Genomic DNA, 15,800 nt, shown 5'->3' on the forward strand with positions numbered 1-15,800 from the left:
AGAGGGATCTCTTAAAGGATTTTAGGCTTGGGGAAGTTTTTAAGGTGTGAGGGAGGTCGTTCCATAATTGTGGTGCTCTGTAGGAAAAGGAGGATCGAGCTGCTTTCTTTTTGTATTGAGGCAAGCTAAATAATGTGCTGTTATTGGATCGGAGGTTATAGGAGGTGGGAACAGCCGGGGAGAGCATTCTGCTCAGGTAGGGTGGGAGCTTCCCAGAAAGGCTCTTAAAGACAAAGCAGGAAAGATGGAGGGTGCGTCTGGATTCCAGCGACAGCCAGTTTAGTTCTTTTAGCATGTCACAATGGTGGGTCCTGTAGTTACATTGTAGCACAAAGCGGCAGAGCGAGTTATATAACGTATTAAGTTTATTAAGGTGAGTTTGCGGTGCAGGTGCGTATACTATGTCCCCATAATCCAAGATAGGCATCAGCATTTGCTGTACAATCTTTTTCTTTACTGTAGGGCTGAGGCAAGATTTGTTTCTGTACAGGGCACCTAGTTTTGGATAAAGTTTAGAGGCAAGTTTTTCTATGTGGAGTCCAAAAGATAGATTGGGGTCTAACAACATACCTAAGTATTTAAAAGGGTGGACTGCGGTCAGCGTGCGATTGGATTTTGTTTTGATGTGAAGATGGGAATTTTGTAATTTTTGTATTTTAGGTCCCGTTCCAAAGATCATTGTGACCGTTTTGTCAGTGTTTAGGAAGAGTTTGTTTTTCGAGATCCACTTTTCTACCTCTGTGAACTGGTCTTGGAGCACTGCTTCAAGCTGCAGCAGATCAGATTTGTTTGCATAGATTACCGTGTCGTCTGCGTACATGTGTACAGTTGAGGATTTGCAGACATTAGGCAAATCATTTATAAATAATGTGAATAGTAGGGGGCCGAGAATGGAACCTTGGGGAACATCACACGTGACTGGAAGAGGGAGGGAGTCACTGTTAGAGACAGAGACATATTGTGATCGATCCGATACATATGATTTAAACCAGGTTAACGGGCGATCAGCAATACCAGAGTTTTTTTAGTTTGAGAAGTAGTAGGTCATGATCCACTGTATCAAAAGCCTTTGCAAAATCAAGGAAAATAGCACCAGTTAGGTCTCCTTGTTCCATGCCAGTTTGGATGTCGTTGCAAACTTTTAGGAGGGCAGTTGTAGTGGAGTGATTTGGTCTAAAACCTGATTGATCAGGGGTCAGATAGTTAGAAAGTTGATAATACTCGCATAATTGCGTAGGGACGCATTTTTCTAAGATTTTTGACAATACAGGGAGCAATGATATAGGACGATAGTTAGAAACCAATGTTAACTCCCCACTTTTATGAATAGGCACTACTCTTGCAGTTTTCCAGAGTTTGGGTATGTATCCAGACACCAAGGATTTGTTAATTAGGGTTGCGACAGGCTTAGCAATTGCCGGCGCACTGAGCTTCAACAGGATTGCTGGGATTTGATCAGGTCCTGACTGTTTTTTTCATTTTTAGATTATCGAGGTATATTATATATATATATATAATACATTTGTATATATCCTTTCTGTGGTCATTTCATGGCATATTTATAAGGGATTTGAGTGTCAGATATTTTCTTTATTTCTTATCTGTGCGCCTTTTCCCATTCTTTTTTCTCACCTTAGGATTTTTAGGGTGGGGACCGTTAATCTTCACAAATAAGTGCAAAAATGCCCACTTACTAGAAACTACCTCAATCAGATGAGGTAAGTGCTGCACATGAATTGCATCCAGCGTTCTGTATCCGTCAGACAGTTAATGTGCTTCGGCATTGCCTGGGTATGGTAGATTCCTTCCTCTCTCTCTTTCTCTCCACGTTACAGGAGGCAGGATATAATAGAGGAGACAAAAAACGCCAAACAATAGTGCAATGTTGTAGTGATAAAACTGAAAATTTTATTAAAAAAAAACCTATGGAAAAACCTGCTTACATTTGTCAACCCCAATTCGCTATGAGGTATCAGTTAAGCATTATAAATACAAATTGCAGATATACACAGCAGTTCAAGCGGTTCAGCAGATCCCACTGGTGATGTACATATATAATGGTGAAAATTTCACCCACAGAACAAGCCAAAGTCTTAACAAGTAGTATTCCTAACGCGTTTAAAAATATATATATATATTTGTATATATCCTTACTGTGGTCATTTCATGGCATATTTATAAGGGATTTGAGTATCCGATTTTCTTTATTTCCTATCTGTGCACCTTTTGCCATTCTTTTGTCTCACATTTTTATTTAACTTTGAACAATAGGATTTTTAGGGTGGGGACCGTTAATCTTCACAAATAAGTGAAGTATCCTGTTGCAATTTGGAAGCCTATGGTGTCCTGTGCCTGAAACGGCTTCCCCTTGATCCGTGTAGCGTCCCAGGATGCAGGAGGGGTACCACGTGACCTCTGCTGATCCAATCCTGTCCCTGAATTTCCGGGTTGACTATCCGCACACCAAACTGCTCTACACACAGGGTCCTAAGGGTAAGCAACACTGCTTCCTGGAGAAAAGCAATGTAACAAACAGTTCAAAGTGCAGTGATGCTTTTAAAACCACAAATTCTTTATTTGATTTTTCTTAAAATACATCCAAGGGGGTGTACAAGGATCATGTGTTATGTGTTGCATGTTGTGTTTTTTTTTTTTTTTTAAGGTTTTGTTTGCCTACGCTGCACAAATCCACCTGGATGCAGCTGGATTCTTTTGGCTGCTCGCGCAGCCAACATTCTTTTGGCTGTCTCGCGCAGCCAACATTCTTTTGAGGATGCGTGGGCAATTGGCGACGGACGCGTTACAAACATTATGAATGAATAAATAGAACATAGTCTTCTATGTTAAGAACATTGGAATGTGAAATATTATTATTTTCATATCGGGTTAGTGCACATGAGAATTTGTGATCGGGTTTGGACGAAAGTGGGATGTTTTTCCCCACTTTTTTTCTCTCCATTGACTTTTTTTTATGGGGAATACGTGAACGCGCACGCGACATTCTAACTTTGGCTTTTTGCGTTCTTCGGGTTAGCGTTTGTGCGAAAAACATTTTACGTTCAACTCGTAATACGAGCGCAACCCGCAGCTTGCAAAAACTTCTAGCGCAATTGAACTTCGAGCGGGAGCGTTAATTAGCCCTCCACTCGTAATCCGACCCTTTAAAGTTTTAACAGCGTTTTGTTTGAAAAATATGCATTGCTTTGCAGTCTTGGGGAGCAAATCCATTGAAAAGCCTCTTGAATGTTGTTTATCTCGGTACCTTTACTACTGCCAATAAGGTATAGATATTAACAAGCTCTTGTACATATCAACCAATCACTTTACAGCATGTAGGATTGTCAGCATTTCATATAATACACTTGAGCCTCTCAGGGGTCAGTGGAAACGCTACAATTTACAGGAAAAGCATGCTAAATAATAAAAGTACATTACAAAGTTATTTTGTTTTACATAATTAACATTTTATAGTGAATGAGATTTTAAACTCTAATTTATAATGGCGGCCTGACCTTTTTTTTCTTTTCTGATTTTTTTTTTTTTTTTGTTTAGATACAGACATTTCATGTGGATGCACCATGTAAAACAGTGGAAGACCTGACTAGCGGGGTCGCTATGGCGATAGTTCTACAAAAAATGTAAGTACAAAAAAGAATTTAATAGCATGTATGTGTTTGTGCATTCAGTGTCCTTCCCAGAAATTTTATTCCTGATGGGTGGTGGTATGAAGTAGCCGGGTGGGGTCTTGTGATGTATAATGTATACATTTTAGTTCACCAGAGAAATATGTGTGTGTAAATAACCCTTAGGTTCTCCCTACTCACAAATAAAACCTCAATCTTATGAGGTAAGGAATGGCAGTTGGATGTCAAAGTGTCCCCACTTATTTCCAGGTACTGTCACCACAAGTTCTCCAAGATCGTGCAGCTCCGGTTTATCCCAGTGTCCCCAGTGGAACACACAGCCAATCCTATTCGCTTCTCGATGTTTAAAATCCACTTGTATTTTCAAATGTACCGCTCTAATTGAACTAATAGAACCTCTGACAAAGCGGATGAGTTCCATAAAACGCGTAAGGCCACGCCCACCTTACGTCAATTGCGATACACACGCTGAGCGGAGTTCTGTGTAAACCACAGGATTTTTTAATGTAAAAAAGTGTGCCACGGCAAAAAAAAGGTTAAAAATCACTGAGATAGAGCATGACTTTTAAGACACTTTCCAATTTACTTCCTTTATCAAATGTTGCAGTCTTTTTATATTCACTCTTTCTTGGCAACAAGATCCTACTAAGCATGTGCACAAGCTCACAGGCTATACATATAATAGTCTGCGATTGGCTGATGTCAGTCACATGATACAGGGGGCTGGAAAATGAGAGAAAAATAAGTTTGTCAAAAAAAAAATATACTGCTTATTTAAAATTCAATGAGTGTTATTGCATTTTCTTTTTATTATGTACTTGTAAATTATGTAATTTTACTGCATTGAATAGTCCTATTTAATAGAAAGCTAGCTTTAAATATATATATATATATATATATATGTGTGTGTGTGTTTAATTTAAATAAAAAAAATAAATATATATATATATATATATATATATATATATATATATATATATATATATATATATATATATATAATTTTTAGCCACCCTAGATAAAACATACAATTTTAAATAACTTTCCAATTTACTTCCATCATTAAATTTGCTTTATTTTTATGGTATCCTTCATTGAAGGAGCAGCAATGTGCTACTGGAAACTAGCTGAAAACATCAGCTGAGCCAATGGCAAGAGGCATATATGTGCAGACACCAATTAGTAGCTAGCTCCCAGTAGTGCATTGTTGCTTCTGAGCCTACCAAGCAGTGGCAAGTCTGGAATTTTAATCTTTGCGGGGGGGGGGGGGGGGGGGGGAACAAAAATGGTGAAAAAGCCTCTTGTTACTCAAATGGGGTGCTACATGTGTGTTTTGGAGGTGGATAGCACTCTGCAGCACCCCCATAGAACCGCCTCTGCTACCTAGGTATGCCTTCTAACTAAGGTTACCAAGGGAATGAACCAAATTAGATAATAGAAGTAAATTGGAAAGTTGCTTGAGATTGCATGTTCTATCTGAATCATCGGGTTTGCTGTCTTAAGAGTTAGTGACTTTGGTGGGTATATGCTGTTTAACCATAATCGTACTTGTATTTACAGAGATCCTACATACTTTCATGAAAACTGGTTAAATAGGATTAAAACCGATGTAGGAGACAACTGGCGACTAAAGGTACTGTTTTTAATGTGTGCACATTTACATTGCATCACTTAAAATTATATCTGTAAAAAGGCAACTAGAAAATATCACATGATCACTCTGTAAAGAAGGAGAGATTTATTGTGCTCACCAGAGTAAGTGCTCTGTGAGCAGTTATTCTTCAGCTACTCTTTTAACTGTTATATGCATGGTGAAAAACAGCCAATCCGCATCAGCAGTGCTCCGCTCACTCTGCTTTATTGGGTTCTTATGGGTTTTTACCATAATCTTACGAGATTTCATAGTAAACTTCCTTAAAGGGACACTGAACCCAATTTTTTTTCTATCAGGATTCAGATAGAGCATGCAATTTTAAGCAACTTTCTAATTTACTCCTATTTTCAAATTCTTTTCATTCTCTTGGTATTTTTATTTGAAATGCAAGAATGTAAGTTTAGATGCCGCCCCATTTTTGGTGAACACACTGTGTTGTTCTTGCTGATTGGTGGAAAAATTCACCTACCAATAAACAAGTGCTTTCCATGGTCTGAACCAAAAAAATAGCTTAGATGCCTTCTTTTTCAAATAAAGAAAGCAAGAGAATGAAGAAAAATTGATAATAGGAGTAAATTAGAAAGTTGTTTAAAATTGCCTGCTCTATCTGAATCATGAAAGAAGAAAATTGGATTCAGTGTCCCTTTAAACTGAGGAGGCAAATTAAGTGACTGTGTCTGCACATGCCGGATGGTTACTGCTTTGTAAGTTCTGGGACATGCATCCTGATTGGCTGCTTGAATCCCTTTTACAATGATTATAAAATTATATTTCTTTTTAACATAGACTTGTTCATATTATATTTTCTAGTCAGCTTTTTTATGATATACTGAATCACTTTCAAGTAATTCAGAGCATGGGTAACAGGTCCATTTAATACAGTAAAGAGGACATTTCAAAGCATAATCGTTTTTAACCTATTGAACCATGTGGGTTATCCTCATTAACCTATGAACAGTAGCACAAAGTGCAAAGCTGATAGTTTAACAAAATATATATTTGATATTTTAATTCTGCTCTTTTATATGTGTGATGTACAGGGGATAACACACCATGTAAAAGTCATAAGTTTACCCAGAAAATACCCAAAGCTCCCCTTTTTAATGCCACCCATACTAAATCATACCTGCTGTCACCACCTTAAAGGGACAGTCTACAATATACTTTTTATTGTTTTAAAAGATAGATACTCCCTTTATTACCCACCCATTCCCCAGTTTTGCACAACCAACACAGTTATATTAATATACTTTTTGTCTCTGTTATTACCTTGTATCTAAGCATCTTCTGACAGCCCCCTGATCACATGACTGTGACTATTTAAAATCTATTGAGTTGCATTTAGTACTGTGTTGTGCTAACTCTTAAATAACTTCCCGGGCGTGAACACATTGTTATCTGTATGGCCCACATGAACTATCAGTCTCCTGTTGTGAAAAGCAAAGCAAATAAAAAAGCATGTGATTAAGAGGCTGTCATTAGAGCCTTTAAAAAAGGCAGAAATTAAGGGGTTAAACTGTTATAAAGTATATTTATCTAACAATGTTGATTGTGCAAAGCTGTGGAATGGTTAGTAAAGGCTTTATCTATCTTTTTAAACAATAACAATTTTTGAGTAGACTGTCCCTTTTAAGATTTTCATATGGGAAATCCTAAGGAAAACACAAAGTTATTACTAGTCTCTTCAGTAATCCGGTACAGATAATAGACAAAGGCAAAAACCCAGAGTGGGTAAAGAAGGTAGCCACCCCTTTTTTATAGCAGGCCATAAACCAAATTGTCAAACACAAACAGTTTATGGCATCCCCTGACCACCAGGATCCAATACACAAACTTGCATATAAAAATAATCTTTATTCCAAGCATGCAGCTATAATCAAATACATGAAGCCCATATCCACATGAATAGGGAAGCAAGGAGTTAGCAGCTTGCAGACATGTTTCGTGCCGGTCTAGCGCTCTTGTTCACGAGCAGTTCAAAGACACTGGTATCGAAAAGTTAACAGAGAACTATTATTATCATTTTTTATTATCATTTATTTGTATAGCGCCGCCAAATTCCGTAGCGCTGGGTACAATGATGGGGGTATACAATGACAAAGATCTGTGATACAATACAAAACATAACAAGACTAAACAAATCTAGCACAGGATGAAGAGGGCCCTGCTCCGGAGAGCTCACAGTCTATAGGTTTAGGGTGCAGAGACATAAGGTTGGGGTAGCTTGTTACATCGGTTGTATTTGCAGCAGTGAGTCAGGCAGTTCATGTACATGTATTAGCTTGGTTCGGATGCGGGATGGAGGAGAGATGATAAGCCTCTCTGAATAGGTGGGTTTTCAAGGATCTTCTGAAGCTATACAAGGTTGGAGACAGTCTGATGGAGCGGGGTAGAGAGTTCCAGAGGACAGGAGCAGCACGTGCGAAGTCTTGGAGGCGGGAGTGGGATGTAGAGATAACAGGAGTGTAGAGACGTAGGTCAGAGTTTGATCGAAGAGGACGGGATGGGGAGTATTTCACGATGAGAGAGGAGATATAGTTGGGAGTTAGACTGTTGAGTGCTTTGTAAGTTAGGGTTAATACTTTAAACTGTATTCTGGAGTGTATGGGGAGCCAGTGTAGAGACTGGCAGAGCGGAGCAGCTGATGTAGATCGTCGACTTAGGTAGATGAGTCTAGCAGAAGCATTCATAATAGATTGGAGGGAGGAGAGGCGGTGTTTTGGAAGGCCATTTAAGAGAAGATTGCAATAATCAATGCGTGACAGGATGAGGGAATGAATAAGTATTTTTGTAGTATTTTGAGTAAGGAAGGGACGAATTCTGGAAATGTTGCGTAGGTGTGACCGGCAGGATTTGGTAAGCGTTTGTATATGTGGGTTGAATGTGAGTTCTGAGTCTAGTGTGACCCCAAGGCAGCGGACCTGGGGTGAGGTGTTGAGAATAGAGTCTCCAACCATCAGAGAAATGTCAGGTGTCGGATGTCTCGAAGAGGGGGGAATAAGAAGCAGCTCAGTTTTGGACAGATTGAGTTGGAGGTAGTGTGAAGACATCCAAGAGAAAATTGCAGAGAGGCAGTCAGAAATCTGGTTCAGTAAAGAGGGAGAGATATCAGGAGAGGAAAGATAGATTTGGGTATCATCAGCATATAGGTGGTACTGGAATCCAAAGGAGGCTATAAGTTTTCCAAGGCAGGATGTATAAAGAGAGAAAAGCAAGGGACCCAAGACAGAGCCTTGCGGTACTCCAACTGAGAGAGGCATAGGGTCACAAGATGTGTTGTTAAAGGAAACTGAAAACGAGCGGTTTGAAAGATATGATGCAAACCAGGAGAGGGCTGTGTCTCGGATGCCAAATGAATGTAGTATTTTTAGGAGGAGGGGATGGTCAACTGTGTCAAAAGCTGCGGACAGGTCAAGAAGAATTAGTAATGAGTAATGGCCTTTTGCTTTGGCTGATAACAGGTCATTTGTTACTTTAGCAAGAGCGGTTTCTGTTGAGTGTTTAGGGCGGAAACCAGATTGTAGTGGATCAAGTAAGGAGTTAGTTGTGAGAAATTGAGTTAGTCGATTATAGACTAGTCGTTCCAATAATTTTGAGGTAAAGGGAAGTAAGGAGACTGGTCGATAGTTAGAAGGCGTGGAGGGGTCAAGCGAGGGCTTTTTTAGGATTGGTATGATTGTCGCATGCTTGAATGTGTCAGGAAATGTGCCTGCAGTGAGGGATTGGTTAAAGAGATAAGTTAGGGTAGGGGTTAGTGAAGCAGAGAGAAGGGGAATAAGTCGTGAAGGAATAGGGTCAAGTGGGCAGGTTGTGAGATGAGCCGAGGATAGGAGTGCAGAGACTTCTTCCTCTGTTACAGGAGGGAAATAGCATAGATTTTTGTTAATAGAAGGGGTGGGTAGAATCGCTGGGTTTGCGGGGTGCGAGGTGCATATCTCTTTTCTAATGGTGTCAATTTTATTTTTGAAGTGATCAGCAATAATTTGAGCAGTGAGGTTGGTAGTGGGCGGGGGGGCAGGCGGACGTAGAAGGGAGTTAAAGGTTGAGAACAGTTTTCTGGGGTTGGATGCGTGAGATGACACGAGGGAGGAGAAATAGACTTGTTTTGCCAGACTGAGCGCAGAGTTGTAGGACTTAAGGGTGAATTTATAATGTTGGAAATCAGCAAAGGTGCGTGATTTCCTCCACTGCCGTTCAGCGGCCCGTGAGCATCGCTGAAGATATATGGTCTGTTTAGTGTGCCACGGTTGCCGTCGAGTGATTGATGTACGTCGAAGAGTGGAGGGTGCGGTTTTGTCAAGTGTTGATTTTAGTGCCGAATTATACTGTAGAGTCACGAGGGTTGGGCAAGAGAGGGATGAAATGTCAGAGAGGAGAGGACTCAGTTGAGTGGAAAAGTCTGTGAGATCCAAGTCATTTAAATTCCTGTGAGGTAGCAGTTTTTTGGGGGCATGCAAAGATGTAGCAGGTAGAGTGAGAGAGAATGTTAGTAGATGGTGGTCAGAGAGAGGAAAGGGGAAGTTAAGAGAGTTGGAAACGGCACAGAGATTTGTGAAGACCAGGTCTATGGAGTTGCCTTCACAGTGTGTTGGAGATGTTGTCCACTGGGACAGGCCTAAAGAGGTGGTAAGGGATAGAAGTTTAGAGGCAGCAGGCGTGTTAGGCTTATCAAGGGGTATGTTAAAGTCCCCTAAGATGAGAGAAGGGACATTAGAAGAGAGAAAATGTGGAAGCCAGGCTTCAAAGTGGTCCAGAAATTGTGATGCTGGGCCAGGGGGTCGATAGATAACTGCAACACGAAGAGCTATAGGGGAGAAGAGGCGGATAGCGTGAACTTCAAAAGATGAGAAGGAAAGAGAGGGGGGTGAAGGAATGCAGTGAAAGGTACTGTGTGGAGACAGGAGAATTCCTACTCCTCCTCCTTGTTTGTCTCCAGGCCTGGGAGTGTGACTGAAGTGCAGGCCGCCATAGGACAGAGAGGCTACAGCAGTTGTGTTAGAGGAGGAGAGCCAAGTTTCAGTGAGGGCTAACAGGTTAAGTGAACGTGAAATAAATAGGTCGTGAATAGATGTAAGTTTATTGCATACCGAGCGTGCATTCCAAAGGGCACACGAGAATTGGGGTGTACTATTAGAGGTGCAGTTAATGAGGTTTAGAGGGTTTCGTGTGCAAGGTGTATGAGGTGTCATTTGGGGTGGACCTGGGTTAGGCGAGACATCCCCAGCTGCAAGAAGAAGAAAGATGGTGATTGAAAGGAGATGAGAATGTGTCTTATGTGAGTGTTTAAGTTTTTGATTAGTAAAGCATGGCTGGCTGAGGGATGTGAGATAGGAATAAAGTTCATGTGTGTTGTAGAGGGGGGAAGGTAGAAGGGAAGGAGAAATATGAATGTTCAGAGTGCTGTTTGTGAATGGAAGAGCTGTGACTTTAAGGAGAAGGGAGGAAAAGGTTAAAGCAGAGATTAGAAAGTGTAGCATGTTTGCATTTAATTGTTTGAATTTGAAAGTACTTCTTTCTGTTGTCCACTCCGTTGTTATAACTCTCTCTACACTTATGAACTAGCACACTTAGGGAACTACACACAGTGCTGCTATGATCTAACAAGCTAAGCTTGATGTAACAAGCTGGGGATGTTCAATTTAAAGGTAATAACAGTCACATGATCCTAATTAGCATAGGTCATAAATTAGACCAGCATCAAACAGGGCCTAAACAAACATTGCAGATGGCATCTTTCTTATCAAAATGGAAGACACAGAAAAGAAAGCATTTTTTTAAGGTAATACACACATACCAGAGAGAAATACAGTTTTTTGGGGAAGTATGCAATTCTAATATGTGTTGCAGTTTAAAATGGAGTCCTTGTTAAGCACATACCAGAGAGAAATACAGTTTTTTGGGGAAGTATGCAATTCTAATATGTGTTGCAGTTTAAAATGGAGTCCTTGTTAAGCACATACCAGAGAGAAATACAGTTTTTTGGGGAAGTATGCAATTCTAATATGTGTTGCAGTTTAAAATGGAGTCCTTGTTAAGCACATACCAGAGAGAAATACAGTTTTCTCCAACATAGGTGTGTCCGGTCCACGGCGTCATCCTTACTTGTGGGATATTCTCTTCCCCAACAGGAAATGGCAAAGAGCCCAGCAAAGCTGGTCACATGATCCCTCCTAGGCTCCGCCTACCCCAGTCATTCTCTTTGCCGTTGTACAGGCAACATCTCCACGGAGATGGCTTAGAGTTTTTTAGTGTTTAACTGTAGTTTTTTATTATTCAATCAAGAGTTTGTTATTTTGAAATAGTGCTGGTATGTACTATTTACTCAGAAACAGAAAAGAGATGAAGATTTCTGTTTGTATGAGGAAAATGATTTTAGCAACCGTAACTAAAATCCATGGCTGTTCCACACAGGACTGTTGAGAGCAATTAACTTCAGTTGGGGGAACAGTGTGCAGTCTCTTGCTGCTTGAGGTATGACACATTCTAACAAGACGATGTAATGCTGGAAGCTGTCATTTTCCCTATGGGATCCGGTAAGCCATGTTTATTACGATCGTAAATAAGGGCTTCACAAGGGCTTATTAAGACTGTAGACTTTTCTGGGCTAAATCGATTCATTATTAACACATATTTAGCCTTGAGGAATCATTTTATCTGGGTATTTTGATATAATAATATCGGCAGGCACTGTATTAGACACCTTATTTCTTAGGGGCTTTCCCAAAGCATAAGCAGAGCCTCATTTTCGCGCCGGTGTGGCGCACTTGTTTTTGAGAGGCATGGCATGCAGTCGCATGTGAGAGGAGCTCTGATACTTAGAAAAGACTTTCTGAAGGCGTCATTTGGTATCGTATTCCCCTTTGGGTTTGGTTGGGTCTCAGCAAAGCAGATACCAGGGACTGTAAAGGGGTTAAAGTTTTAAAACGGCTCCGGTTCCGTTATTTTAAGGGTTAAAGCTTCCAAATTTGGTGTGCAATACTTTTAAGGCTTTAAGACACTGTGGTGAAAATTTGGTGAATTTTGAACAATTCCTTCATGTTTTTTCGCAATTGCAGTAATAAAGTGTGTTCAGTTTAAAATTTAAAGTGACAGTAACGGTTTTATTTTAAAACGTTTTTTGAACTTTCTTATCAAGTTTATGCCTGTTTAACATGTCTGAACTACCAGATAGACTGTGTTCTGAATGTGGGGAAGCCAGAATTCCTATTCATTTAAATAAATGTGATTTATGTGATAATGACAATGATGCCCAAGATGATTCCTCAAGTGAGGGGAGTAAGCATGGTACTGCATCATTCCCTCCTTCGTCTACACGAGTCTTGCCCACTCAGGAGGCCCCTAGTACATCTAGCGCGCCAATACTCCTTACTATGCAACAATTAACGGCTGTAATGGATAATTCTGTCAAAAACATTTTAGCCAAAATGAACCCTTGTCAGCGTAAGCGTGGCTGCTCTGTTTTAGTTACTGAAGAGCATGACGACGCTGATATTAATATCTCTGAAGGGCCCCTAACCCAATCTGAGGGGGCCAGGGAGGTTTTGTCTGAGGGAGAAATTACTGATTCAGGGAACATTTCTCAACAGGCTGAACCTGATGTGATTGCATTTAAATTTAAGTTGGAACATCTCCGCATTTTGCTTAAGGAGGTATTATCCACTCTGGATGATTGTGAAAAGTTGGTCATCCCAGAGAAACTATGTAAAATGGACAAGTTCCTAGAGGTGCCGGGGCTCCCAGAAGCTTTTCCTATACCCAAGCGGGTGGCGGACATTGTTAATAAAGAATGGGAAAGGCCCGGTATTCCTTTCGTCCCTCCCCCCATATTTAAAAAATTGTTTCCTATGGTCGACCCCAGAAAGGACTTATGGCAGACAGTCCCCAAGGTCGAGGGAGCGGTTTCTACTTTAAACAAACGCACCACTATACCCATAGAGGATAGTTGTGCTTTCAAAGATCCTATGGATAAAAAATTAGAAGGTTTGCTTAAGAAGATGTTTGTTCAGCAGGGTTACCTTCTACAACCAATTTCATGCATTGTCCCTGTCACTACAGCCGCATGTTTCTGGTTTGATGAACTGATAAAGGCGCTCGATAGTGATTCTCCTCCTTATGAGGAGATTATGGACAGAATCAATGCTCTCAAATTGGCTAATTCTTTCACCCTAGACGCCACTTTGCAATTGGCTAGGTTAGCGGCTAAGAATTCTGGGTTTGCTATTGTGGCGCGCAGAGCGCTTTGGTTGAAATCTTGGTCGGCTGATGCGTCTTCCAAGAACAAGCTACTAAACATTCCTTTCAAGGGGAAAACGCTGTTTGGCCCTGACTTGAAAGAGATTATCTCTGATATCACTGGGGGTAAGGGCCACGCCCTTCCTCAGGATCGGCCTTTCAAGGCAAAAAATAGACCTAATTTTCGTCCCTTTCGTAAAAACGGACCAGCCCAAAGTTCTACGTCCTCTAAGCAAGAGGGTAATACTTCTCAAGCCAAGCCAGCTTGGAGACCAATGCAAGGCTGGAACAAGGGAAAGCAGGCCAAGAAACCTGCCACTGCTACCAAGACAGCATGAAATATTGGCCCCCGATCCGGGACCGGATCTGGTGGGGGGCAGACTCTCTCTCTTCGCTCAGGCTTGGGCAAGAGATGTTCTGGATCCTTGGGCGCTAGAAATAGTCTCCCAGGGTTATCTTCTGGAATTCAAGGGACTTCCCCCAAGGGGGAGGTTCCACAGGTCTCAGTTGTCTTCAGACCACATAAAAAGACAGGCGTTCTTACATTGTGTAGAAGACCTGTTAAAAATGGGAGTGATTCATCCTGTTCCATTAAGAGAACAAGGGATGGGGTTCTACTCCAATCTGTTCATAGTTCCCAAAAAAGAGGGAACGTTCAGACCAATCTTAGATCTCAAGATCTTAAACAAGTTTCTCAAGGTTCCAACGTTCAAGATGGAAACCATTCGAACTATTCTTCCTTCCATCCAGGAAGGTCAATTCATGACCACGGTGGATTTAAAGGATGCGTATCTACATATTCCTATCCACAAGGAACATCATCGGTTCCTAAGGTTTGCATTCCTGGACAAACATTACCAGTTCGTGGCGCTTCCTTTCGGATTAGCCACTGCTCCAAGGATTTTCACAAAGGTACTAGGGTCCCTTCTAGCGGTGCTAAGACCAAGGGGCATTGCAGTAGTACCTTACCTGGACGACATTCTGATTCAAGCGTCGTCCCTTCCTCAAGCAAAGGCTCACACGGACATCGTCCTGGCCTTTCTCAGATCTCACGGCTGGAAAGTGAACGTGGAAAAGAGTTCTCTATCCCCGTCAACAAGGGTTCCCTTCTTGGGAACAATTATAGACTCCTTAGAAATGAGGATTTTTCTAACAGAGGCCAGAAAAACAAAACTTCTAGACTCTTGTCGGATACTTCATTCCGTTCCTCTTCCTTCCATAGCTCAGTGCATGGAAGTGATCGGGTTGATGGTAGCGGCAATGGACATAGTTCCTTTTGCGCGCATTCATCTAAGACCATTACAACTGTGCATGCTCAGTCAGTGGAATGGGGACTATACAGACTTGTCTCCAAAGATACAAGTAAATCAGAGGACCAGAGACTCACTCCGTTGGTGGCTGTCCCTGGACAACCTGTCACAAGGGATGACATTCCGCAGACCAGAGTGGGTCATTGTCACGACCGACGCCAGTCTGATGGGCTGGGGCGCGGTCTGGGGATCCCTGAAAGCTCAGGGTCTTTGGTCTCGGGAAGAATCTCTTCTACCGATAAATATTCTGGAACTGAGAGCGATATTCAATGCTCTCAAGGCTTGGCCTCAGCTAGCGAGGACCAAGTTCATACGGTTTCAATCAGACAACATGACGACTGTTGCGTACATCAACCATCAGGGGGGAACAAGGAGTTCCCTAGCGATGGAAGAAGTGACCAAAATCATTCTATGGGCGGAGTCTCACTCCTGCCACCTGTCTGCTATCCACATCCCAGGAGTGGAAAACTGGGAAGCGGATTTTCTGAGTCGTCAGACATTGCATCCGGGGGAGTGGGAACTCCATCCGGAAATCTTTGCCCAAGTCACTCAGCTGTGGGGCATTCCAGACATGGATCTAATGGCCTCTCGTCAGAACTTCAAAGTTCCCTGCTACGGGTCCAGATCCAGGGATCCCAAGGCGGCTCTAGTGGATGCACTAGTAGCACCTTGGACCTTCAAACTAGCTTATGTGTTCCCGCCGTTTCCTCTCATCCCCAGGCTGGTAGCCAGGATCAATCAGGAGAGGGCGTCGGTGATCTTGATAGCTCCTGCGTGGCCACGCAGGACTTGGTATGCAGATCTGGTGAATATGTCATCGGCTCCACCTTGGAAGCTACCTTTGAGACGAGACCTTCTTGTTCAGGGTCCGTTCGAACATCCGAATCTGGTTTCACTCCAGCTGACTGCTTGGAGATTGAACGCTTGATTTTATCGAAGCGAGGATTCTCAGATTCTGTT

General features: G+C 41.7%; 1 protein-coding gene across 1 annotated transcript in view; it reads left to right on the plus strand.

Moving 5' to 3' along the window:
* Window positions 1–15,800, plus strand: part of LOC128649466 (protein Hook homolog 3-like) — a 227,087-nt gene that overhangs the window by 20,225 nt on the left and 191,062 nt on the right. Inside the window, 2 exon segments of the mRNA XM_053702748.1 lie at window positions 3,553–3,638; window positions 5,205–5,277. Coding sequence (XP_053558723.1) covers window positions 3,553–3,638; window positions 5,205–5,277 — 159 coding nt within the window.

Source organism: Bombina bombina, chromosome 2, assembly GCF_027579735.1.
Source record: "Bombina bombina isolate aBomBom1 chromosome 2, aBomBom1.pri, whole genome shotgun sequence".
In the NCBI taxonomy this organism is placed as follows: Eukaryota; Metazoa; Chordata; class Amphibia; order Anura; family Bombinatoridae; genus Bombina; species Bombina bombina.